The 25,106-nt window shown below is 36.6% G+C and overlaps 2 protein-coding genes across 9 annotated transcripts in view; one reads left to right on the top strand and one right to left on the bottom strand.

Annotated features, from left to right (window-relative positions):
- Window positions 1-18,982, top strand: part of sky (GTPase-activating protein skywalker) — a 116,372-nt gene extending 97,390 nt beyond the window's left edge. For 7 of the 8 annotated variants that reach the window (XM_083112280.1, XM_083112278.1, XM_083112277.1 and 4 more), the window contains 4 exons: window positions 3,372-3,530; window positions 6,518-6,753; window positions 15,816-15,981; window positions 18,349-18,982. In XM_083112280.1, the coding sequence (XP_082968406.1) occupies window positions 3,372-3,530; window positions 6,518-6,753; window positions 15,816-15,957 (537 nt within the window). In that variant the 3' untranslated portion in view covers window positions 15,958-15,981; window positions 18,349-18,982. The remainder of the gene's footprint in view (window positions 1-3,371; window positions 3,531-6,517; window positions 6,754-15,815; window positions 15,982-18,348) is intronic. The other variant, XM_083112281.1, reaches the window with a different exon arrangement.
- Window positions 1-25,106, bottom strand: part of LOC145979564 (uncharacterized) — a 420,647-nt gene that overhangs the window by 337,356 nt on the left and 58,185 nt on the right. The gene's annotated exons all lie outside the window — the stretch shown is intronic.

Raw genomic sequence — 25,106 nt, 5'->3', positions numbered from 1 at the left:
CCTTAAAGAAATAAAATGCTTTCCCCCTCTGAATCGAGATTGGTGTGGGGCACATCCAGCAGCTAACCCTTCGTGAAAAGCGGTTTCTCAAAAGTGCTGAAAGCACCAAACTTAATACTGGTAACCAACTTACATGCATTATTTGCAGTTAGAATTCTAATAATGCCTACGTTGATAGGTTAGGAGGCCAGGTTTAGAGGTGTCAGCAACACATTTTCGCGATGTGTTAGCAGCTGGGTGTGCTCCGCTCCTGGCACAGCTCTGAATCTTCCATGGAAACGCTGCTTCAACAAGCTCTGTGCATCCACTGCCTGCTTCGTCACGCTCTCGTACACGATCGGCACTCTTCGGATGAAGTCGGAGGCCAGCCTCTCCTTGTACGTTACAGGCGATTCCGCCCCTGAAATTATATTTTCCCGCATGAATTACATAGGTTGTTGTGGGACCAGCTGAGACACACTCAGGCGGGCCTCGCTGAATGCGCAGATACGGTTCCAGGCAGGGTTGCAAACTTGCAGAAATTATCGGAAGACCTCGAATTTCAGTTTTCATTTATTAAGCGTCGTTTAATGAAATTATAAGTAATAAAATAATCCGTAATAGACAAATATATTAGGGTAGGCCCGGCCTCCGGGCCTCTTAGGACGCTTCGCCACTGAAGGCAAGTTTTACTGTTTAGCTTTTATTTTTATCGAGGAAAAAAATAAAGTTGCTTGGAAAATAAAACAGAATTCTCTCAATTCGTTTACTTTGTTAGTGTCCTTTACAGAATAATCTATCTGACAGACGGAAAATTTTTTGCAGGATAAGAAATCTTGAAGCCGATTAGGTACATTTGAGTTTGAGATTTTTATAGAAGTAACAATTTTTCATAGATTAATATATCCCTTAACATTCGTGACTTGTGTTTGTTGATGTATTTCGTGTCCCAGTATATGATATGGCAAATTTAAACTCCTCACCATAAATTAAATATTTTAAGTATATATATCGTTTAATTGAATTGAATTTAGATACGTTGGAATCGCACAAACCTTTTATATAGTTGATACATTTGTGTGTGTCTGTGTGCGGGTGGTGAGAGGCGATAATACATAAGGTTGAAATAGAGAAAACGTCTTGTACCCTTGAATTTTTGGAAAGTTCGGCTTGAAAACCAGAAATTATGCTTGAATTTTATCATGGTCATAGAGTGACCAACCTGCATCAGGTGACAGAGATCTCTGAGTAGGGATGGGACAAATTAGTCAGTACTCTATTGGTGTATCAATTTTGTCAGTAAAATTACCAATAATTTTACCAACCCGATATATCTGTAGATTCCATTTTGTTGGAATTTTTATGGTTATAAATCTCCATTCCCTACTTTTTAAAAAAGTAAATGTCTGTATATTCTTCTTTTTGCATTGCAAAATCTTGGTCATCCAGTAGCATATATTTATTAAAGAGGTCAATGAAGCGTTTGGTCATTGGATCAGTAGAATATCAGTTATCGGTATTGGCATATTTTATATCGGTACTTTATCAGTATCAGCCAAAATTTCATATCAGTCCCTATCTCCGAGTGTACCAATGTGACAATTGACTGTCAGAAATTTGGATGAAAGGATTGTTATATATTGCAGCATGAATTGTTGTAAGTATTTTTGATGGAAGATTTTCAGTAAAAATGATAAATTTACATACTGCATCTTTTGTGTGTATTTTATAGGGTTGGAGAGGAATTGCATTTGTGGTTGCTTTTAGTGTTTATTTTTAAGTTTTTGTGGCATGTTTGTAGGCATATTGTGCTAGTTTCTAGTGCATATAGATCACCAGTCTAGTAATAATCAGCATTATATACTTGCTATTACTTCGTGATGACTTGTGATCAGTGTAGATGTGACATTATTTATCCTAGAATTTTTTTCCTTGATTAGAATTTTTAATTGAAAAGCAATACATGTAAGGTGTAAGAAGTAAAATTTTTGTAGATTTTTGTTAGAAACTTATATTCAGTGTTTTCTGCTTGGCATTGAATCAAAATGAAATTTCAAATTTTAAGAGAAATAACTTGTGGAAAAAGCAGATTTTGAGAATATACCGGGTGTAGACAAAATATCTGACACATTTTAATTATTAATAAATTAGAAACGAATGAAGATAAAAATAAATTGGTTGCAATGATAGATAGATAAACTCAAAAAGTTGTATGTCCTATTTCAGTACATTTCTATATGTGCTCCTTTTGTTGCACGGAGAATGTCAAGACAATAATCCATTTCTTCCCGCGTTCGGGTCAGCATGCCGACATCCACAGTGGCTATTGTGTTGTTCATTCTGGCTTTCAGTTCCTCGATATTTATCACCTTTGTCTTATAAAGAATGTCTGTTGCATATCCCCAGAGGAAAAAAAAGTCCAATGGGTTATGTCTTCTCTATTTTTCCTTATCATGTCAGTTGCACACTTTGTCTTTTTAAATGTATCATCCATTTTTTACAGAAATTTGCAGAAAATGAACCTTATATGCAAAAGTAAAAGTAAAAAAAAGTAAAGTGCTCCCCTGTGCTTAGCACCATGCCATGAAGGCGTATAGGAGGTGTGGGGGTAACGCCCCACACTTTCTTGATCCGGTCATGAGTGGGGGTGATGTGATCAGCATCACGCCCCTGACCGCCTTTAACCCCCCAGGGTTTCCCCCAGGTACCCATGTTATTCCATGCTGGGTGGGCACCAGGGACGCTTCCATCGTTAGAACCGGCCGGGGATCGAACCCGGGACCTTTAGCATGGTAGTCAGTCACGTTACCGACTGAGCCACGGCGGCCACGAATATGTATAGAGCCATGATCTTTTTTGTAGGATCTTGTGAACTGTCGAAACAGGCATTTTCAATTCCCTTGTTCCCTGTTCTCAAGGATTTCCTAGGACTGTACGAATGCTTGTAGGATGCATTCAACATCTTCATTGCTTGTACTGGGACATCCTGAATGCTTATTTTCAAAGACACTCTCAGTTTTTCCAGTGAAGGATCCTGTTTCTAGAAGAAGGATCTTTTCTGATCGTTCTGAAGCTTCTCTACGTTTGTGCATATGATTTTCTTTCCAGAAACCAGCACACAGTTTGAGTTTTCCCCTGTGGAGTTGCCATTTTCTTCAATTTCTTCAATTATGGTATAATTTTCCTGGTAGCACTGTCTAAGGACTCACTTGTGATCTGGAAAGTATCGATTAATACCAATACTTATCTTGTACCTGCATATAGGCTGATATTATTCAACACCATAATGTGTCAGGCATCTTGTGTACACCCTGTACATTATGGAAAACTGTTGTTAATATGTAACCTAAAAATAACATTGTCCGTTCTAACTGAAGCTTGTATCGTTCCAGTTGTTAACATTGTGGTCTTGGCTGCCAGTGAGGATCACCATGTACCAACCAATATTACTGTACACGACAGAGGAGCACGGCTGTAGCTTGACAACGTTTTTTTATCGAGTAGAACAACATGAGCCTACGATCCTACTCATCAAAACTTGCAATAATGAGGTGCGTTTCAGTTATTTTGCCACTTCTGTAAGTGTAAAGTGTGAAATATGCACAGTTCACTTGTCTTTTGAAGGAAGGAAACATGTTCAGGTACATACACAAGAGTATATATTCGGTTGATGCATAAGTTCATAGTGCTTTTTCACTGTGGCAAAAGTTGGTTATTTGATACTCATTTGCAATGTACAAAAGACAGAAATTAATCAGTAACCTTCATTGCCCATGACTGTCTACCAATGCTGGGGCAGTGTTTCGACTCCATGCCTAAATAAATCAGCTGATTTGGGGTTAAAGAAGTCCTCAAGCCAAGTTTGAAGAGCACTTTCGTTACCAAAGGAGTTTCCTTGAAGAATGTTGGATAGAGAGAGGAAAAGGTGGAAATTTGAGGGTGCAAGATCAGGGAAGTAAGGAGGATGTGAAATAACTGGATACCAGCTTTTGTCCAAGGGTGCAAGATTGGAGGAGTAAGGAGATGTGGAATAACCTCTCAACCAAGCTCCTTCATAGCAGCTTTTGTCAAGTTAGCGGAGTGTGGGCATGCATTATCGTGTTGCAACAGCACTTGATTCAGTCTTCCTGCCCTCTTTGCTGATTTGTGTTGTTTTCACTTATCCTGAACCTTACCCATTAAATACAAATGTAGCATGATGATTAAATGGTCACAGTTCATCACATTTGATAATTCTCGGGTCGACTGATGTGGATCATTATGGATTAAAGTATTGAAGCAGTATTCATGTAAGCACGATGGTCTTCCTGAACCTTAGAATCACTGAAGTCTTATTGCCCTCTTTGAAGTGACAAAACCATTTTCTTGCCCTGCTTTTCCCTTTGACATTCTGGGCCTCCCCATGGCGCAGTGGTAGCGTCTTTGCCTTGTAATCAAGGGGTCCCGGGTTCGATACCCGGTGGAGGCACAAGTGGTTCGGATCCCACTTTAAAAACTGTAGGTCCAGTCCCGATTAGCCTTACTGTGCATAAAGTGGACTTAAAACAGCAAATCAAACCAAAATCAAACCTTTGACATTCTCTCCGTACACCCTGCTGCCTTTGCTCCTCTGTTGAACTCAAACAGAAGAATATGTCCAAAGTGTTCGTTTTTTTCTTTCTGCTTTACACTCCGGACGTTTTTTTCCACAAATAGCACTAACGTCCTTCAAATTTGCAAAATTCAATGGATATTTATAAGCACAACATTGCCCCACCAAATGACGAAAGTTAAACTATAAACAAACTCCCAACACCGCAGTGGACCAATACCAAAAACACAATCGCTACGAAGTTATGCATCAACCCAATATTTAAGAAACTAGGAAACTTTGCATCAAAATTAATAACTAAATAAACTTTCCTTTTTGCATAAGAGGTTGTACAGGTGAGGCAAACGTCACGTAACACAATGCGATAACTGTATATCACACTGCCATCTAATGATGAGTCCACATACTATGTGTACCATATTCTCCATGGCATATGATCATATTGTGGTACAACCGTTTTAACTGAGAAAAAATAGTTGCCAGGATTTGTGCTCCAACCCTCATGTGTGCTATTTCTTATATTAATTACCAGTGGCGTAGCAACATATCGCGACGCCCTGTGCGAGATTAGAATGAGAGGCCCCATCCGTTCTTTAAATATGAAAACAAAATGTGAATCCATACAAAATCTTCTGGGATACGTCAGCAGATTATCATATTTAAATAATATTCTAATAAGAAGAAATTATTTATAATTTAATAATTTCATTCACCCTGAAAATATATTTCTCTGTTTTCCGGAAGCTGCAGGAACGAAGGAAAAACTGCTAATATTATCCATGCCCTCCTTGGGTTGAAAACAACTCAATCATTTAAATGTCTTGCACTGCTTCGTGGCAGTTGGAGGTGCTTTATTAATATATGTATTAAAATCTGAAGTGTAATATCAAGAGAAAGAAGAAATGACAGACAAGGTGCTTTTTATTAAAGAAAATAATAAATGGGTAAATGTCCATGCAATTTATCATGAATTTTTGCGTAAACATTTCATATGTTACCCCTGATTTGACATATATAATGTTAAAGCCATGTAAACACAGAATGTTGTAATTTTATTGACCACAAAAATTAGTCTTTTCCATATTATTTGTCACTTCTATTTATTACATTTATTACATGGGACACTAGTGGTTGCCCACTTAGCCCACCCCTTGCTACGCCACTGTTAATGACTTGTAAAGTACTATCGCATCCTTATTTATTGTTATAAATAATAATTATAATTTCTTTATTTAGCGGGCAAGTTTCAGCCATATCCTATTCTACCACCTAATCCTTAATAAATGTATTCCATTGCTTAAAGGACCCCCCCGATGGCACAGTGGTTGTGTCGTCGCCTTGTAATCAAGGAGTCCCCAGTGGAGGCACATAGTGGTTCGGATCCCACTTTAAGCTGTAGGTCCAGTCCCGATTAGCCTTACTGTGCATAAAGTGGACTTAAAACACCAACTCTTGGCTCCATTGCTTAAAGAACTTTTATTTATGTTTTAAATGTCATTATTTTCCAACTTTTTATTTTCGAAATATCTTGGTAATGTATTTCATGATTTTTAATTGCAGTTCTTTGGTGTTGGATTATGGCATCCTTCGCTATTAGCAATTACTGTAAATAAAATGAAATAAAAAGGAATATTATCCAAGTATTTCTTCTGATAAAAACAATTTGTTTTCTCTCTTTCTTTCATGTTGCTGTTAGTAGACAGGTATATTTTGAAAAGAAGAAAATAATTGTAAGTAATGATCGTATAATTTTGCATAGTATAAGTGTGACTGAATTTCTTATATTGAAAAATATTAATGATAATAAATAATCACCTGATATTGTGTGCAAAAAAAAAAAATAATGAGTCTTACTCTGCTTATATGTATATTCATTATTTCATTCACTATTACTATTGTACCTGCAAACTCTTGAACAATTATTTTACCCTTGGAACTCTGTTGCAGGTGTTCGGTGCATATTGCTCCACGGGTTGGGCAGAGAGAAACTTGAAAGACGACCATGGGAACAGACAGGCATATTTTGGAACGGGAGAGACGTTTTTGTTCACCCTTTACCCAGAAAGGCACAAGTACCCGTGGGTGGGAATTGATTGTTCTTCTGAAGACAGCAAATCAAATGTGGAGCATGCAGCTGAGCTATTTATGGCAGCTGACAGCAAAATGCTGACTGTCGGAGGAGGGTGAGTGTGTTGAATATGCAAGAATTTTTCTACCCTGTAGTGAATATAATGCACACCCTGGTTTTTGATGGGAAAAAGTGACAAAAAATGGTATCTCGTATATAATGCGCAGTACAATTCAGGTTCAAGAAATGGCTTTCTTAGTTGTAGGTCATAAATCTGTTGCTATTCTGATCAAGAGTGAATGACATACCTATTTAATGAGTCACCTGTTGCTATGTGGACCAAGAGGAGAATATTCTCTTGTGTAAACAATAAGTCACCAAACCACGCCACCTCCCCCTTCTTCCTCCGCTGTGTTTAGTATCCCAAAGCTTTCACTCGTTAACTACCTTATTTGTTCTGTAATAGTAGAAAGCAAGATCAAAATTATGTTATGGATTTGCTGCACTCGGGAAGTTATTTTCTATTATTTCTCAGCCAACAAATACTGCTGATACATATCGCATGCTCGAATTCTGCCAGAATGCACTGCTTTTCTTGGTGTAGCAAAACATTACATTACAAAGTGAAAAATCATTGGAAATGGCCTATAAACTTTTATATGTTGTTTTGCTCATTTCCTCTTTACTTTTTGTAGAAAACTTCAAAATATATACTTTTGCCGTGGCTAACGTAACACACATAGAAGGCACATCATGACCCTCAAAGTAGCAGTTAGAAGCACGAGATTTCTTCCATTAAGGCAGTTACACACTCCATATGTGTCATATTATTTGGCCAGTAGTAGATTTTAATAATTATTTTCTTCTTTATCTTTCTTTCATCCAAAGTACTATAAAAATCGGAACGTGTCTTCATTTTGTGATGGGAGTATTTCAACCGCATTGCACATTAATGTCGCCATCTTGAATGGAATACTGTCGTCATATTCAGAAACTGCAGAATTTAAGCCTTTCAATGATATATAACATGATAGGGTTCCGTAAACATGAATAATCAATGCAAGTGTCGCAAAATCATGTAATGACCCTGTACGGTTTCATGTTGGCTGTCCGAAGTATTCCATGCATAATATGCACCATTGTTTTTGGGGGCAATTTTTTTTTTAAAAAAGTGCGCATTTTACGTGAGTAAATATGGTCGAGGAGGAGGAGACTGACTGACTTTTATACAGTGTTTAATTATTTTATTCTGACTACCTTAGTGTTTAGCAGATGCTGTGCTTCGGATGGCTGGGATAATGGTCTCCCAGCACCACGTGGCAGCAATTAACATGCCATTTCTTGAAAACTGCACATCGTCAGGATGTCTGCCAGTCTGGAAACCCTGGAATAGTCATGGAATTTACTTTTTCTGGAAATGTCATGGAAATTTACTGTTTATGGAAAAAATTCAAAATTTTTGTAGTAGTGCACTAAAAAATAGGCTTATGAACAAAGACAAAGAGAAAAGCAAGAAATTTTTAATTTATTGTAGTCAAAGTATACTTCAGTGTGATATATCGAGTATTACTGGTAATTACAGAAGCAATTGCATGTTAAATACTCTAGTAAATGAGCTCATGTTTTGAACCATTTTTTTTTTTTGTAGAAATTACTACAGTAGGTAGTAATATAGCATATTGGTTACGTGCGTATTACTCACTATCTATAAACAAAAATACGTTAAAAGTATTAAATTTCGTCTACTTACGTATATATTCGTTGTAAACTACGTTTCGGAAGCTTTACTGCTTCCTTCTTCAGGTGGTCGTATTTTAGGCTCGGAACATCAAGCCACGTCAGAGAAGTGTCATATGAGGATGGGGTTAAAAATACTTCATGGTGCTCGATACTTACAAATTAAAACTACCTTTGTTAAAAAAAACTTAAAACTCACAAAAAAACATGTTAAAATCATCAACATGGTATGCTTGAGTGGCTGTTGAAAGCCCTAGTTCCCTGCCGAAACTTGCGAGCAGCTGGCACCGCGCTACGGAGTTGTGGGGAACTTCCTCTCCTACGAGTGGTCCCTCCCTTTTCTTCTTCTTCTTCTTTCTCCTCCCGGTCACCAATCCAAGAAGAATTCGCGTTCCACTTCGGCTGCTTTCTTTACCTCCGCAGTGACATGGAAGCCTATCGGGGCTTTTTTGTCATACATATTGTCCCACTTTTTAAAAAGCTAATCCATACATCATCCAAATTGCCGCCGTCTCGGTTCAGTTTATTTCTGTTTCCCGCACAAATAAGTGCCGTTTCGTATACATTCCTATCCAATTTACTGTTACTTCTTTTGATAATCTCCCTTTTTATGATTCTATGCCCGCTGTTTATTACATGCTCTGCAACCCCGTTTTCCGATCCCTTTCCTTAAAATTCTTATAGTGTTCCCCCCTTCTGACATGCATGTTCCTGCCTGTCTGTCCAATATATTCCATACCACAATCGCACTCGATCTTATAAACCCCTTTTTGTTCGTCTGGGTTGCTTCGGATTTTTACCCCCCTCTTATAATCTGTGAAATGCTTTTCAATATTTCTAGGGGCTTTCGTCCCGCATTTCACACCATATTTTTTCACTGTCTTTTCAGTTGTTTCCGTGAGTCCTTTCCGGTACGGGATCCCAACATAGTGAACTTTATTATCCAACTCTCCCTCCTCAAATTTCTCCTTTCCTAACCTGCCATCAGAATCAGAGTTCTCCTTCGCGATATTCTTTCTCGCTCTTCTGGCTAACACATTCATTTCATATTCAGAGTACCCATTCTTCAATCCTACCTCTATTATCCATGATATTTCCTTGTCTTTTTCCTCGGCATTACTACATAACCTCTCAGCCCTTACAAAAATGTTTAAACAAACATTTGATTTGACCCTACTAGAATGTTTGGATGCTTTATTAATATAAAGATTGCCTGCTAGGGGTTTATGAAATATTTCCGTTCTTATTCCCTTTTCAGTTTTAATAATCCTTAGGTCCAGGTAGTTAATTGTCCTGTCGACCAAGTTCTCCCTTGTGAAACCTATTCTGTCTTCTTGTTTCTCTAATTCAGCAAAAAACAGTGTTAAGATCCTTTTCTTTTCCGATCGCTGGAAAAAAACTTTCGAGGAAAAATTAATAGTAAGTGTATCAGAGTTAATTACCTATCTCCACGTAACCGCCAAACTGATATCTTTAGATACAAAAGAACACGTTTGCTACATGCTGACAGCTAGGCAGCCTGATTGATTCTTGTCCTAACTCCTGAAGAAGCCATATGATGTGATATAAGCTTGAGTAAAAGAAGTTAGTACGTGCCAAAACTGGACCTTTTTAAGTTCTGCCATTTGCAATTAAAGTTAACAAGATTCTGAATTGATAATTAAATTTTTATAAGAAATACAAATTGGTGTTTATTTTGATGCAGTTGTTGGGCTTCAAACATGTAATGACCAGCTTATCAAAGCATTGTGGACAAAATTCATTGCATAACTGTTTCTTTTTTTTTTAAAAAAAAAATATTATTATAACCGCAACATTGACCAAATTACATGTATCTGATGAAAGGCATGTGTGTTTTTCTCAAATATTATGTAACAAAACATGTTTACTTGCTTGTAACCACTGTAAATTAAAAGCAGCATTCTACAGTGCAAACAGCACATGCATACAAGAACAATTTGAGCACATCGCGCTATGACACCAGGGGTCCCGGGTTCGAATCCTGGCCTTGGCATGGATGTTTGTGAGTGTCCAGTCATCAATTTCATCATATCATCACTCATCCCCATCTTCGCAAATTAGTCAAAAGTGGCACAAGAAGCGAAGTAAAATAAAGCAAATCAATCAAGAACAATTTGTGTGCTCTTTTTATGTGCTTCCTTTCAAAACAAAAACCACTATGACTGTGCCAGTGTATAGTATAAAATGCTTTCTAAAAATTTAGTTTAAGAGTCTCTCTAAGTTAATAAGGTTACAATATGAATATTGTAAGGATACCTGATGATGTTTACCAAAAACTCACAAAGGTTCATAAATTAGTAAGTACGGGCTGGGACATTATATTATAACATATTTTTTATTTTTCATCGGATCGAATACTGGTGTGAGATCTTTACGTATCTGATGAAAATCAGCCAAAAACTTGGCATATTTTGACATATTTGACCAATTTTGCATTTTTACAATAAATTGCTTCAATTTTCTCATAAGACATATTTTTGTGTAATTTCGTAACTGTCTTGCTCATAATTGGTTATTTTATAATTTATTCTTCATATGTTTAGTGCAACAGATAGTTTATCAATGGCAGGATAAGGAAATTATGGATGATGAAATCAAAAGCCAATGCCTTCTTTCCTTACCAACTAGTGAACAACAATACTCTATTTTTTTTATCCCGCAACAATCGATAGTGGTGCAAACATTATTGATGAAAATCACAGTAAACAAGTTTCATTTTTCAGATTTTATGTAGTTAGAATCTGCCTGAGAAAGTTGTGTTTGTTTACTGATCGCCTAGATTTTCCAGAGCTGTAGCGAGCTGCCAACGATGGCTTAATTTTCACAAAGGTGTAATTCTGACATAATAGTGAATGAAACGTAGGATAAGTGCAGTGAACCTCACGATATGTTCAGTTTTTTCCCCACTACATTCTTCGGCTAAAGGAATTCTGACTTCATATAATACCCCACCCCCATCCTGGAAGATACTGACTTCCCTTATAATGGGAAATTAGAAAGTACTGTTGTGCATATTTTTGGCTCTACTGGGAATATTTTTGAATTTTTCTGACATATTTTTTAATTTTTTATGACATATTTTTCAATTTTTGTGACACATATGTCACAGATGGAATTTTGTATTGGTTACATTTGAAATTTCAATTGGATTGTGTAACGCCGTTCCCCGATGTCTCTAAAAATGGAAGCAAGAATCAAACATAGACCAATACGTGCAGAGGGATAGTTAACGTGGACAATGATAAATTGAGGAACCACAATTACAATTCCCATAATAACAACAGTTTGAACATACATGCATATATCCGCACCCTTTTTGCCCTTCCAAAAATCAGTAAGTTATACAACAAACTATTATATTTTATACTTTTGCCATCATGCCTCGCACCAATGAAAAAGTATCACGTTCAATTATCCACGTTTATTTCTTAATTTTGTGTTTCAACATTCATTCAATGATTTCCTAGTTTCAATAACTCTTTTCACAATAAAATTCTAGTTCATGTTCGTACGGACAAATTTTCTCATTTTTGGTATTTTAGCCAGAATACATTATAATCAAAATTACAATTCAATTAAAAAACGCCTTTTTACCTTCGGCAATATTGCACGATAAAATTTACTTCATTTCAATTTTTTCAGCATTTAGTACAGAGTGTCCGAAAAGTCACGCAACCCGGTGTTTACGACCGTATAACGGAATAGCGAAACGGAATGAGAAGAAACTCTTTCTGCCAAGAGAATGCCCTGTATATTGGGAAAATTTAGAGAGACAAACATATGTAAGAACATGCATGTTTTAATAACAAATAAGCAAAGTGTTGCCAAAGGCGGGAAAAAAATATTTGCATATCGTGTATATTGATGCACAGAACTCACTGAGGTAAATTATTGCAATATTTCACAATACCAAGGAACAATTTGGATGGCCATCTATTGAATTTGACAGAAAAAGAATTTTGACAAAGTTTCAAAAACATTGCAGAAGGGAATAAATGGGCTGTTCCAAAAATCGATGTTTTCACAATATTACGAGGGACACTGGCAACACTGTTGGTGTCACGTGTCACTAACAGACGTGTTCACCTCAGGCTATCACACTAAGGCACTTTTAACGACAAAGGAGAAAGTTGGTTATTCTCGAACATATGCAATAAATTACATACACCTTGCAACCCTGAAATGTGGGTACAGAAGAAGGTGTTATGTTTTCTGTGCCTTAGGTGGTTGCTGTTTGCCGCGAAGGGCATTCCAAGATTGTGTCTACTTATGCTGAGGTCGTGTGTGTGTTTTTAAAATGCCATATTCTACACAGGAAAGAGTGTTTATTGTTCCGTCATATTCTTGCGTAAGAGAAGCATTTAGGGGATACCCACATGTCAGGGTTGCAAGGTGTATGCAATTTATTGCATATGTTCGAGAATAACCAACTTTCTCCTTTGTCGTTAAAAATGCCTTAGTGTGATAGCCTGAGGTGAAACATCGATTTTTGGAACAGCCCATTTATTCCCTTCTGCAATGTTTTTGAAACTTCGTCAAAGTTCTTTTTCTGTCAAATTCAATAGATGGCCATCCAAATTGTTCCTTGGTATTGTGAAATGTTGCAATAATTTACCTCAGTGAGTTCTGTGCATCAATATATACGATATGCAAATATTTTTTTTCCCACCTTTGGCAACACTTTGCTTATTTGTTATTAAAACATGCATGTTCTTACATATGTTTGTCTCTCTAAATTTTCCCAATATACAGGGCATTCTCTTGGCAGAAAGAGTTTCTTCTCATTCCGTTTCGCTATTCCGTTATACGGTTGTAAACACCGGGTTGCGTGACTTTTCGGACACTCTGTATTTAACACGTGAATTTCAATAAATTATCAAATATGTAAAATTGTAATTACTTAAAAATTAGATTTATGCCTGTACTAAGAGAATGATTAGATGCTCGGGAATTTCTGGATAAGCTTTTGGGAATTTTATACGTCTCGTTTTGTTGTCGTTGCAAAAAATCTTTCTTTACGATTTTTAAGTTGAGTGGTTATTCACTGAATTACAATCAAGGTTAAATGTGGATTGGTTACAATTGGCTTGCTCTGGTAACGCACTTCCACACTGTTACGAAGTACACGCAACAAGTACATTTCTATGTTTCACTCACGATATTTACTTATTCGCATGGTGCGTTCAGAAATGCACCAACAGTTATCACATCTTTTATTAATATTAAATCACTTCTGCAAATCGCTGGTATATTAAAGTTCACAATTTAACAGTCATAAAATAGCACGAGTATCAAAAGAATTTACATGAATAGTAAAAGTATGTACCGTTGAAAAACCTCTTTTTTGCGGTGAATAGGCACGTATGAATTTTTGAGTTTGTTGCTTAAGTTCAATTTCACCATAGACACATGTATTTTTCCTTTGAAAAGTTCTGGTAGCGTATTAGCCTGACTGCTTGTAATATTCTAGTCGTCAAAAGAATAGAGTCAAATTCAAGCATCGCAGTTACGTAATATTTTCCTGTCGTTGCTTCCTTGTAGACACGTGCTCGTGCGGAACTCCAGCGAGCGTATCGGAGCAAAATTGTTCAAGGTCCAATGCCAAAAAGTTCAAATCTTAAGTTCAATTGACACCAAATACTTCTCGCTTAATTATCTTAAATAAAATACTGGTCAGGTGAATTATTTTTATTAAAAAAAAATGGTACCACAAGATTAAAATAACTGGACATGGCAATTTCAACAAAAAATGTCGATCGTAAGTTTTAAAAATGAAAGTTACTTGGTTCTCGAAATTGATCAATGCACAATTTTCTTATTAATATTTCGCGGCACGATTCTTTGTTGCAATAATCAATTTTAGTTCATACTAGCAACACATAACTTTTATTATACATGCCAAAGTTCACAATGTCTCAACTTATAAAAGGTTGTACATGATACAATATGAAAGCTTGACCCAGTTGAGTAGGAAATACCAATACGACGTTTAAGCTTGAGAGAAACGTGACGAACTGTGTTGGCAATTTTTCCATTGCTTGCGAAGGAGGAAGAGTGAAAGGTGACTGTGGAGACACCTATCGGTATAAATAGCAATGAGGAAAATAACCTCTAAGGGAATTTTTTGAATACAAAATTTCCAGGTGGGAAATTTTCACATAATGTAATGGGATGACGTAAAGTGGGACTACAAATGACAGATTCACGTCATCGCCGTTACAGTTGAATTGGTTTCAATTGGAATGAATCTGATGCCTAATATAGGTATCGGAATGTATTGGTTTCAATCGGAATCTCAACTAAAACAAATTGGAAAATGAAGACAATTTCCAATTGGTGAATTGCATCCAATTGTAAGTTTGTATATATTGTAGAATAAATGTGTTATAAATTCATTTATTGACTCAAAGCATAGGTAGTTTAATTCTTGAAACCACATTTCCTGTGATTTAGAAGTTCATTGGAAAAACAGCATACTTGGACTAAATTTGTTCTGAATTCTAATGCATACTACTGAAGTCAGATTTATCTTAATAAGTACCTAAGAAGAACTCTTTTTTAACAACCAAGTCAACCTTAAAGCAGCTAGTAGTTGGAATAAATGTTCACATTAGTTCTTGCTTTTTGCAATATGGAATTTTCATTGTTATTGTTATGTGTATGTAATGCAATTGGAAAAATGAGCAATCTTTTGATCAAGTAAGTCGATGTGGAAAGTGTTTTGTTTGTGTATAACTTTTTCAAGTGTTGTGGGTCAGATTCTTTGTTTAACCTAATTTGTTGCTGTTTTCGCAACATGTCAATTTATGACTGAAGCAGCATGTTTTTAGTTTTTTTATAAGTGTGTTAAACACAATGAAGCTACTGAGTTAAAAACGTGTTCATATATTCAGAAAGGTTTTGTATGTGAAAGTTTTTCTAAGTTACAAATTCCACATGGTTTACTAGAGATTTCTTTTAGTTGTTTTATATGATTCCTCCATTGCATTTACAGTTGTATAGATAAGAATTTTTCATAAGTAATATATTGAAAACAATAAAATACTTTCCAATTGAAACCAATTCATTACAATTGACCAATCTGTTCCGATAGTGTGTAAAAACTCATATTGGCTATTCGGATCCAATTGGAAAAATTTCCAGCTGAAATTAATTACATACGTATTTTACAGAGTTTTATAGGACAAAGTCCTGGGCCCTAATAATACCATACAAATGATTCTGTAATGAGAGCAAGTCATTCGCTCCCTGGATAACTGTTTATAAATATTCTGTGAAGATGAATGTGATTGTAAATATACATGTCTGCTACTGTTGTATATTTCTGCTTCATTTTAAAGCAAACCCTCTCTTTCTGTATGTGTATCTATGGGAGGAGATCTAGGCATCTTAAAGTAATGGTTGTGCATGTATTTACAGGGAGGGCCAAGCCATATGGATGGATGAGAACATGAGATTTGGAAAGACAGAAAGTTGCCTTACATTCAATAATCCCCCTTTGTGCCAATCCAGAGATTTCGAGATACGAGTGCTTGAAGTGTATGGATTCTCCTGCGTCTAGTCATTAGAAGTACTTTACAAGTATGTAAGTATTGCAAGTTGTTTTTTTTGTAGTAGTAGTAGTAGTAATATGTATGCATGTAACAATAGGCAAGTTTACATTTCACTTTTCTGGTTCCAAAGAGGCGAAATTGTATAAAGAGCAATTTCAGAAATAATGTCTACCTTGATGGTCAAAATTATATATCAGTGAAGAGCAATGTTCTGTACCTCGTTTTAAACCCTTAAATGGGGAATTTGTTGAACAAGTTGCTACTGGAAAATGTAGGTTTTTCGTCAAATTCAGTTGAAAACCCCTTCAGTGTGGATGGATGGTGTATATATACGCCCTCCACATTGTGCTGCTGTAGTGCGGAAGGCATATAGTCAGTCACACAGACGTTTGGTGGGATAGTTCTGGCTGTAGTAGAAACAAAAAATAGTAGCAAGAGGAGAAAAAGAAGAAGAAACTAATTTTTCCCTTCTTCTTTCTTTTCATCTTCTTCTTTTTCATATTTTTCCTCTCTTGCTACTATTTTTTGTTTCTACCACAGATAGAACTATCTCACCAAACGTCTGTGTGACTATATATGCCACAGTATATCGAATATAGTTGAAGCGTGTATAATTACTTACGTGAAATTTAGAAGATTTTGCAGTTCCACGTTGCACAATTTAATGGTTAAATCCTATTAATTTTGAAGATCCATTCAAATGCCGTACCCTTTTGTGAATGAAGCACTTCATCAGCACAATGTGGAGGGCGTATATACGCCATCCACATTTAGGTGTTAAAGGAGGACATCTTTATATTGTGAACATACTGTATATATCTTTCTAAACTAAAATTTGTCTGTAAAATTACTTCAAGTACTATTCCACTAACTTTGTTTCAGAAAATCCAGGTTCATAGTTTGCCTTTAAATGTATTTTTATGTAGTGCTGGCAGAATACATTTGAAGAATTTTTGCGATGCAAAATGAAAGACTTGTAAATGTTCTGGGTTATATTATTTTCATTACATGTTTCATGAATCATATACTGTACAAATAATAAAATATAAGCGAAACTGCTTCTGAAATGTCAATCTATTGCCTCTGGAATTGCTCTAAAATGTATAATTGAAGTTCTTGAGTATTTACAAGTGCTTGAATTTATATCTTCTTACCATGTACGTATATTGTATCTAAAATAAGATTCTCAAAGTCTGATCATTTTTGCATTCTTTTTGTGTTTTTTGTGTGTTATGCATGACACACAACATGTTGTTTCTCTATGACAGTTGTACATGGGAGAGTGAAATGAACACCTTAAAAACCCAATAACAATTATATGACAGACTGTATACAGGTTAAATTTACATCAGGTATCAACTGTTATTTTCAAAACGCCTTAAGCTTGCAACACTGATCAAATGAGCTTCACAACACCATTTTCGTCATTTTTAAAGATGTCTCCTTCTTCACACACTTGCACCAGTTAAGTTGCAGTTATTGCCCTCTGAAAGCCTAAAACTTATAGAAATTCTCTGGCAAATGAAAAGTCAATATCTCTATGCTTGATTACCATGCCAGCAAGTTTACGAATGGAGGGAGAAGTACGACAATGGCTTCAGGGTGGGTGGCAAGACGTTCGCAATGGGTCATAAGTGACTGCATGTGCATCCCAAAGTTCCTTCTTCCTGAGATATAAAGGCACTAACTCAAGACTTGAAAATATATGTGGATCAGAAATGGATATGTAATAAAATGCAGTAAACGTTTTCAACCCTACATACAGAAATCTACTAGATAAAAACAATAACAAAATAAGGTTTTCATTTTACATTGCGTCACGAGAAACGGACAGTTTTCAAATGGAGAATTCGAAGCAGTGAGACTGTAGAGATAAAAGTATGGCAATGAACTCGGTCTGCCATGCCATTTTTTGGCTGTGTTCGGATTGGCTCGGCTGGGCTTGGCTCTGCATGGCAGCAGTACATGCAATGTCAGTTGCAGTCATGGCACCTTGGACATTTGAGCATTGTTTGATCTCATACGACAGTTTCGTGAAAAGTGGCAAATGGATCCATGACACCCGATATTGAAATGGCACCGAGAGAGCCGCTGTGTTTCAATAACTCACTACATTTCACGAAAAACTGTCGTATGTGAACAAACAAATGCTCAAATATCCACAGCGCCATGACAGCAACTGACATTGAATCTACTGCTGCTATGCTGAGTCGAGCCCAGGCAAGTCAATCCGAACAGAGCCAAAAATGGCATGGCCGACCAAGTTTAATGCCACCATACTTTCACCTCTACCCCCTCTCACTGCTTCGAATTCTCAGTTTGAAAACTGTCCGTTTCCTGTGATGCACCCTGTATTTGTGAAATTGACAATGCCATTAAATTATTACTATTATTTTCAGTTTTAGCTGCAAGGAATAAATATATGGAAGCTGTGTGCAATGAAACCAAGTCATCAATGTGATATTAGAAGTAGAGAGCTTCACTGTTCATTCCAGTGAAATCATAGGACAGTTTTTGTTTTTGGTGAATCTTTTTATGTACATTTTTTGAAACGGACATTGGTGTTTTGGATCTTTTTAACTTGTTTCAAAAATAGTCAGTGTACTACTGTTGGATTTGTGATTTGTTTTAGCCAAGTATTTGTGTGTGTATATATATTGTTGAAAGATAATTGTTTGTGGTGTCTTTGAGTGTACATATCATGTATTATGATGTATGTATAAGCAGGAGGAAGAAGTCGATTGGCTTGAATTTTGCATGGTAGTTGGAAATACTCGTAAGCAATGTTAAATAGACAGAGACACTGTACCTGTATTTCAAGGAACGTTTCAAACATTTTTTCTTTGTGCCATGTAGTTCATTGACAAGAATACTTTAAGAATAATACAAGTCACACACTCACAAAGGCTTTTCAGAAAAAAAGATAATTATCTTATGCAATTATTGTTGAATGTAATGTATTTATTTACATTTTCATGTATAGTTTGTATTTTAATTTAATACAATGTTGACATAAAGAAAGTTTAGAAACGAGTTTGTTTTTAATTTGACTTAATCTAATGTTACGGAAACCTTTAAAGTGTACTCAGTATCTCGAGTGAATTAATCTGTATTGTGACAATGTATTTTGAGGATGTAGAATTTTGAAAAGGATTAATACAATCCTTGTGAAGCTGTTATCCTTTACTCGTCTGGGTTCTGTGCATAGGCAAGTTCTGTTTTATTTGCCGAAATATCGAATCACATTTTGCCTAATCAGTTGAGTATTTTAAAGTTAGAGCCACATATTTATGGTGAACGAAAGATCAATGTTTTGGTACAAAAACTGTCCACATTTCAGAATCAAAAGCGGTGTATAAAATGGCATTTTGACATTCAAGTGGAAAAAATTATTCCTTTATTTACAAGGGGAAGTCAAAACTTCCGCACTTTCACCATAACTTTCTTTAGGTTGGCCACACTGCCTTCAGCACTCATATGCTGAAAGATGGTACTCTTGTGGTTATGTAGCCAAGGTTTCATATTAATCGCTTCCTTTTTTTCTTTATTTTGTAACAGAGTAAACAGGGCAGCTCTGTTGGCAGTGTGCATCAAGGAACAACAGAGATCAGTGATCTGTTTCTTGGGCCTGAAAGTGTGTCAGGGGCTGAAATTCATTGCAGGCTTTCAGTACAATAAGGGGACAGTGCTCTACTACGTAGAAGTGTGTATGAATGGATCGAGTGGTTTAAAAATGACCGGACAAGCATGAAACACGTAGCGGGAGCAGGATGCTCTTCAACCTCCACCACTGACGGGAAGATTCAACAAGCTCGAGAGATGATTCTGATGAACTGATGGGTCACAGGGTAGCAGTCGATGAGGTGGCATGTTTTTTGCAAATTGGTCATCAGTGGCATGCCCAAGGGGGTGAGGAGATTGTGGAGGATATATTCCCCCCCCTCCTTGGACAGTATTCCTAAAAAAAAAAAGAGATTATCCAAGGCAGAATAAGGTGGTAAAATGAGGACCAACTACTAAAAAAAGGATACATATAACCCTCTCCAGTTTCGAAAATTCACAGCACGCCATTGTTAGTTATGGTTCTGTGTGCGAAATCATCCACGACAAACTTCAGATCACTGCTCTGTTTTCTCTTGGTGCACACTGCCAGTGGAGCGACCATGTTTACTCTGTAACAAAATAAAGAAAAATGGAGCGATTAAGATAAAACCTTGGCTACGTAACCAGAAGAGTACCACCTTTCAGCACACGAGCGCCGTAGGCAGTGTGGCCAACTTAAAGAAAGTTATGGTGAAAGTGTGGATAATTTTTGACTTGCCCTCGTAATTTAAAAACTATACTTTTTTACACGAAATAAACATTTCCTTTCTGAGAGTATATTTATGTAGTTATCAGAGTGTTAAGTTTAGTCTTGCACAAAGGAGTCCAATGTTGCATCTGAAATAATTGCAACAGAATTAACCCATTTTTTCCATGATTTCCATAACTCTCAGGATAATTCAGACTTCAGAAAGTGTTGTGTCGATAAATAAACTCTAAATCTTTACGTACTAGGTAGTGTGAGTGGTTTTAATCTTTTTTTTTATGGGCGTGGGGTACAATTTCACAAAAGGTGTATGTTTATTTCAGTGCTATGGAAATGCGATCAAATATTGATCAAGGCCTCCATTGTACTCTAGGGTATGTATTTTTTCCTCATATGACAGATGCAAGCAGCCTTTTATGTTGATTAATCTAGATAAAACCTATTAAAAGTAATATCAGCAGAACTGTTCAGACTACTGTGTATAGGAACATTCTCTTGGCATTTTTTGTTCCAATTTGTTATTTTTCAACCTTTTTTTCTTTCATTCTGCTCATGTACTATGCATAGTTATTTTAAACTTTTAGCACCAGGCTGGTCCATTTTTGGACTAAGCAGCTTCAGTGCATAGTAAAGGGTTTCCCAACAAGAATGCAAGATTTAATAAGGTGAAAAAAATATTTTATTTTCATGAAATGATATTTATTTCTACATCGTTACAAAACAGTAATTTTGCCTGTAGTATTATATGGGTGTGAAACTTGGTCCCTTACATTGAAAGAGGAACATAAATTGAGAGTATTTGAAAATAAATTCCTTAGGGAAATATTTGGACCTAAAAGGGATGAAGAGAGAGGTGAGTGGAGAAGGTTACATAATTTAGAAGTACATAATTTGTATTCATGTCCAGATATTATTAGAATAATGAAATCAAGAAGACTTAGGTGGGCAGGCCATGTGGCACGAATGGGAGAGTAAAGAGGTGTTTACAGGATTCTTGTTGGGAAACCTGATGGTAAGAGACCTGTAGGAAGGCCAAGACGAAGATGGAGAGATAACATTGAGATGGACCTAAAGGAAATCGGGATTAGAGATGGAAAATACGAGGGTCACTATTTATATTTTGAGCCTTGGCAACACTGATTGAAGTTAGGCGCGATTTGACGTTTGCACGGAATCGTCTGGCATTATTGACCATAACGTACTTCAAATGTTTTGTCAATAGCTTGATTTGTGTTGTTTATGTTGCCTTGGAGATTACGCGACAACAATAAAATGGAATTAACTCGTGAACATTTTCGTGCGATGATTTTTTACGATTTTCGACGTGGATTATCAAGACAAGAGTGCATCGATCAACTTACTTCCACATTTGGCGATGAAGCCCCATCCTTTGCCACTGTGAAACGCTGGTCTAACGAATTTAATCGTTGCCGCCATTCGCTCACCGACGAGATTCGCGAAGGTCGTCCAAAATCAGTTGTTGTTCAAGAAAACATTGATGCTGTGCAAAACCTAATACTGCAAGATCGTCATGTGACATACTGTGAGATTGAGGCAACCATAGGCATTAGTTCCACCAGCATATATAAAATATTACATGATCATTTAGCTGTGAGAAAGGTATGTTCTCGTTGGATCCCACACAATTTGACAAAAATTCAAAAAGACGCTCGCGTCAATTGGTGCAAACAAATGCTCAATAAATACAATCGTGGTGCTTCAAAAGACGTATATAAGATTGTAACAGGTGACAAATCATGGATATATGCTGCATATGAGCTGGAACGTAAACAGCAGTCGACTGTATGGGTGTTTCAAGATGAACCCAATCCAACAAAAGTTGTTCGCGCTCGAAGCACATCGAAACAAATGGTCGCCTGTTTTTTCGGGAAAACTGGTCATGTGGCAACTGTGCCTTTAGAGGAACGTAGAACGGTCAACTCTGAATGGTACACAACAATTTGTTTGCCAGAGGTCTTCGGTCAAATATGGAAAACAAACAAACGCCGTCGGATCATTCTTCATCAAGACAATGCCAGCTGTCACACATCTCATCTAACAACCGACTTTATGAACAGTCAAAAAGTCGAATTGATGGGTCATCCGCCGTACAGTCCTGATTTGGCACCCAATGACTTCTTCTTGTTCCCGAATGTCAAGAATAAATTGCGTGGACAACAATTTTCGTCGGCGGAAGACGCCGTTGATGCGTTCAAAAACCATATTATGGAGGTGTCTTAAGAAGATTGGAAAAACTGCTTTGACAAATGGTTCGAACGAATGCAAAAGTGTATTGACCATAAAGGAGAATACTTCGAAAAACAATAAAGCAGTTTTCAATGCCAAATTCCTGTTTTTTCATTGTTAGGCTCAAAATATAAATAGTGACCCTCGTAGTATATAGATCTTGCTCAGGATAGGGACAGATCGAAGGCCTATGTTAATGCAGCCATGAACCTTCGGGTTTAAGAAGGCTAGAGAGTTAGTTACAAATGATGCATGTTGCCAGTTAAGCGTGAAAAACAATATCTGTCATGTATGCCACATGAATTGATCTGCATGTAGTTACTCTATCGCTGACTTGTATGCAGACTTGCTCCTCGTTTTGGCCAATGACATGTCACATTTTCTCGAGTTTGGTAGGGTTTTTTCGGGGATTGTTTTTCATAAACCTGTGATTTCCCATACCCCCAAAGGAAGAAGTCTTAGGATGTCAGGTTACATGACTGCTGGCCAGTTCTCGTCACCGTTGCACGTAAGAACTCTGCCATCAAATTTGTCGCGCAGCAAGGCAGGTAGCGCTATACTGCTGGCACCACAAGTGTGCAATATCCACACTATTTAAATACAAAGTAATCTAACACAGTTATTTTTAGTGGTTTTTATTTAATTTTATCTGCAACGTTTCGTTCTGGTTTCCCAGAACTTTTTCAAGCTACACATACAACAACACAACCTCACATAGCTAGTCACTCCACACCAGAACAAAAGGTCTCAGAAAAATCAAATAAAGACCACTAAATATAACTGTGTTATATTATTTTGCATGTACAAAAAAGTGGTTATGCGAAGAAGAACAAACTGTTATATTATTTTGCATGTACAAAAAAGTGGTTATGCGAAGAAGAACAAACTGTTATATTATTTTGCATGTACAAAAAAGTGGTTATGCGAAGAAGAACAAACTGTTATATTATTTTGCATGTACAAAAAAGTGGTTATGCGAAGAAGAACAAACTGTTATATTATTTTGCATGTACAAAAAAGTGGTTATGTGAAGAAGAACATACTATTCAAATAATGCCACAACAATTTTGTAACCATAAAGGACAACAGTACTTAAATATATAAGAACAGTGCTGTCAACCCAACAACAAGACAGTGGCGCAATTCAAATCCGGCATTCTAGTTTGGACACCCTTTATGTAGCTTTTAGAACATACTGAGACTCGGATAATGTTTGGAGATACATATGTTTTTTTGATTGCTACATATTTGTAGCATGTCATTAGTAATTAGTGAACTGTAGTTTGATTCTGGCTATTGAGGGGTCAGGCGGGAGATTCCTGGATAAGATTAATACTTTTTTGTATTTTTTATTCATGGATTTTCATGTTTCTGCCATTGCTATAGATGTGCCAACAAGTGTGTTTTCATAGGTGCTGATTGTTAGAATATTGGAGATAGAGAGGCGGAAGGTTGAGTTTGCTGCCTGAGTGGTGCTACTGTTGTCTGTCTGGTGACAAAGAATTCCACATACAGTTGCACTCTTGCCTTTTTTTTTTTAGGTCACAGAGTTAAAGAGAAGCTGTGCTTCTACAAAGTTTCTTCTCGAGTATTGGCTAGGTAAGATGTGTGACATCCGTTGCTTGATTTGTGTTTTTTGTGCTGCATAGGTTTCTTTTACATTCTACGTCTTTTCCTACTTGATAGAAAGTTTTTTCAAGCTTATAGAGCTTATAGCGAAGCCTGTACTGAACAAAACGAGGTATGCATGATACTTTTTGTAATTCTACTATCTGTGCTTTCCAATTCATTAATTTTCATTTAAAAAACTGAATTTTAACTCCTAAGGCCGCTTTGACGTACAGCGTACTGACCTACACATTTCTATCATGGTCAGTTTGACGTACACCATATGTCCGCATCATGGCTCTAAATGAATGCCTGTTCCGTGCCATTTATTGGCATGGAAAGAAACTAATTTTCTTCTGCTTGCTAGTGAGACTGTATTTTACTGCCTCCTAGTGTCATTTTACAAAAATATTTTGAAAGTTACTTTTGTTTGTCCCTTGTATGCAGTAGTTTTTCGTAAAAAAAGGATGGCAGGGAGCAGCAGATTAAAGGGTCTTGTGAGAGACAAAATTTGTGAAATTATTGAAGAAAGTGATGATTCATGGATATGTACTTATGTTGAAAGTTTCAATTGAATTGCATTAGTGGTTTCGAAGATTCAGCATTTTAAACAATGCTGTGCGAATCTACCGTGTTTCTGAGTTTAAAATTACCGCTCAGGTGCTAGGCTTCTGGGTATTAAAATTCCGGCTTTAGGGGTTAAATTTGCGGCTGAAAATGCTCTCGGTATTGGGCCAAACACCAGGAAAAACAGCCTCGACATTTAAGAGTTAAGTAACACATTTTTCGACTGAAAAAGCAATATCTTCATGTAGAATTCCATCCACCTCGCTGAATAGATGACCTTCTAGTTCTGGTCTTCGTACTTGGTGTAGCAAACTGTTACCCTGTCCTTGATAAGAACTGCTCTAGCTATTTACTTACTATTTTGGGGGGAGGGAAGGAAGGAAGGAAGGTTTAAGCCATGTCCTGGTAGAGTGCTGTAGTGAGAGC

The sequence above is a fragment of the Lepisma saccharinum genome, chromosome 26 (genome assembly GCF_977018435.1).
Source record: "Lepisma saccharinum chromosome 26, izLepSacc3.1, whole genome shotgun sequence".
Lineage (NCBI taxonomy): Eukaryota > Metazoa > Arthropoda > Insecta > Zygentoma > Lepismatidae > Lepisma > Lepisma saccharinum.
This window is presented reverse-complemented; position numbering and strand designations above follow the sequence as displayed.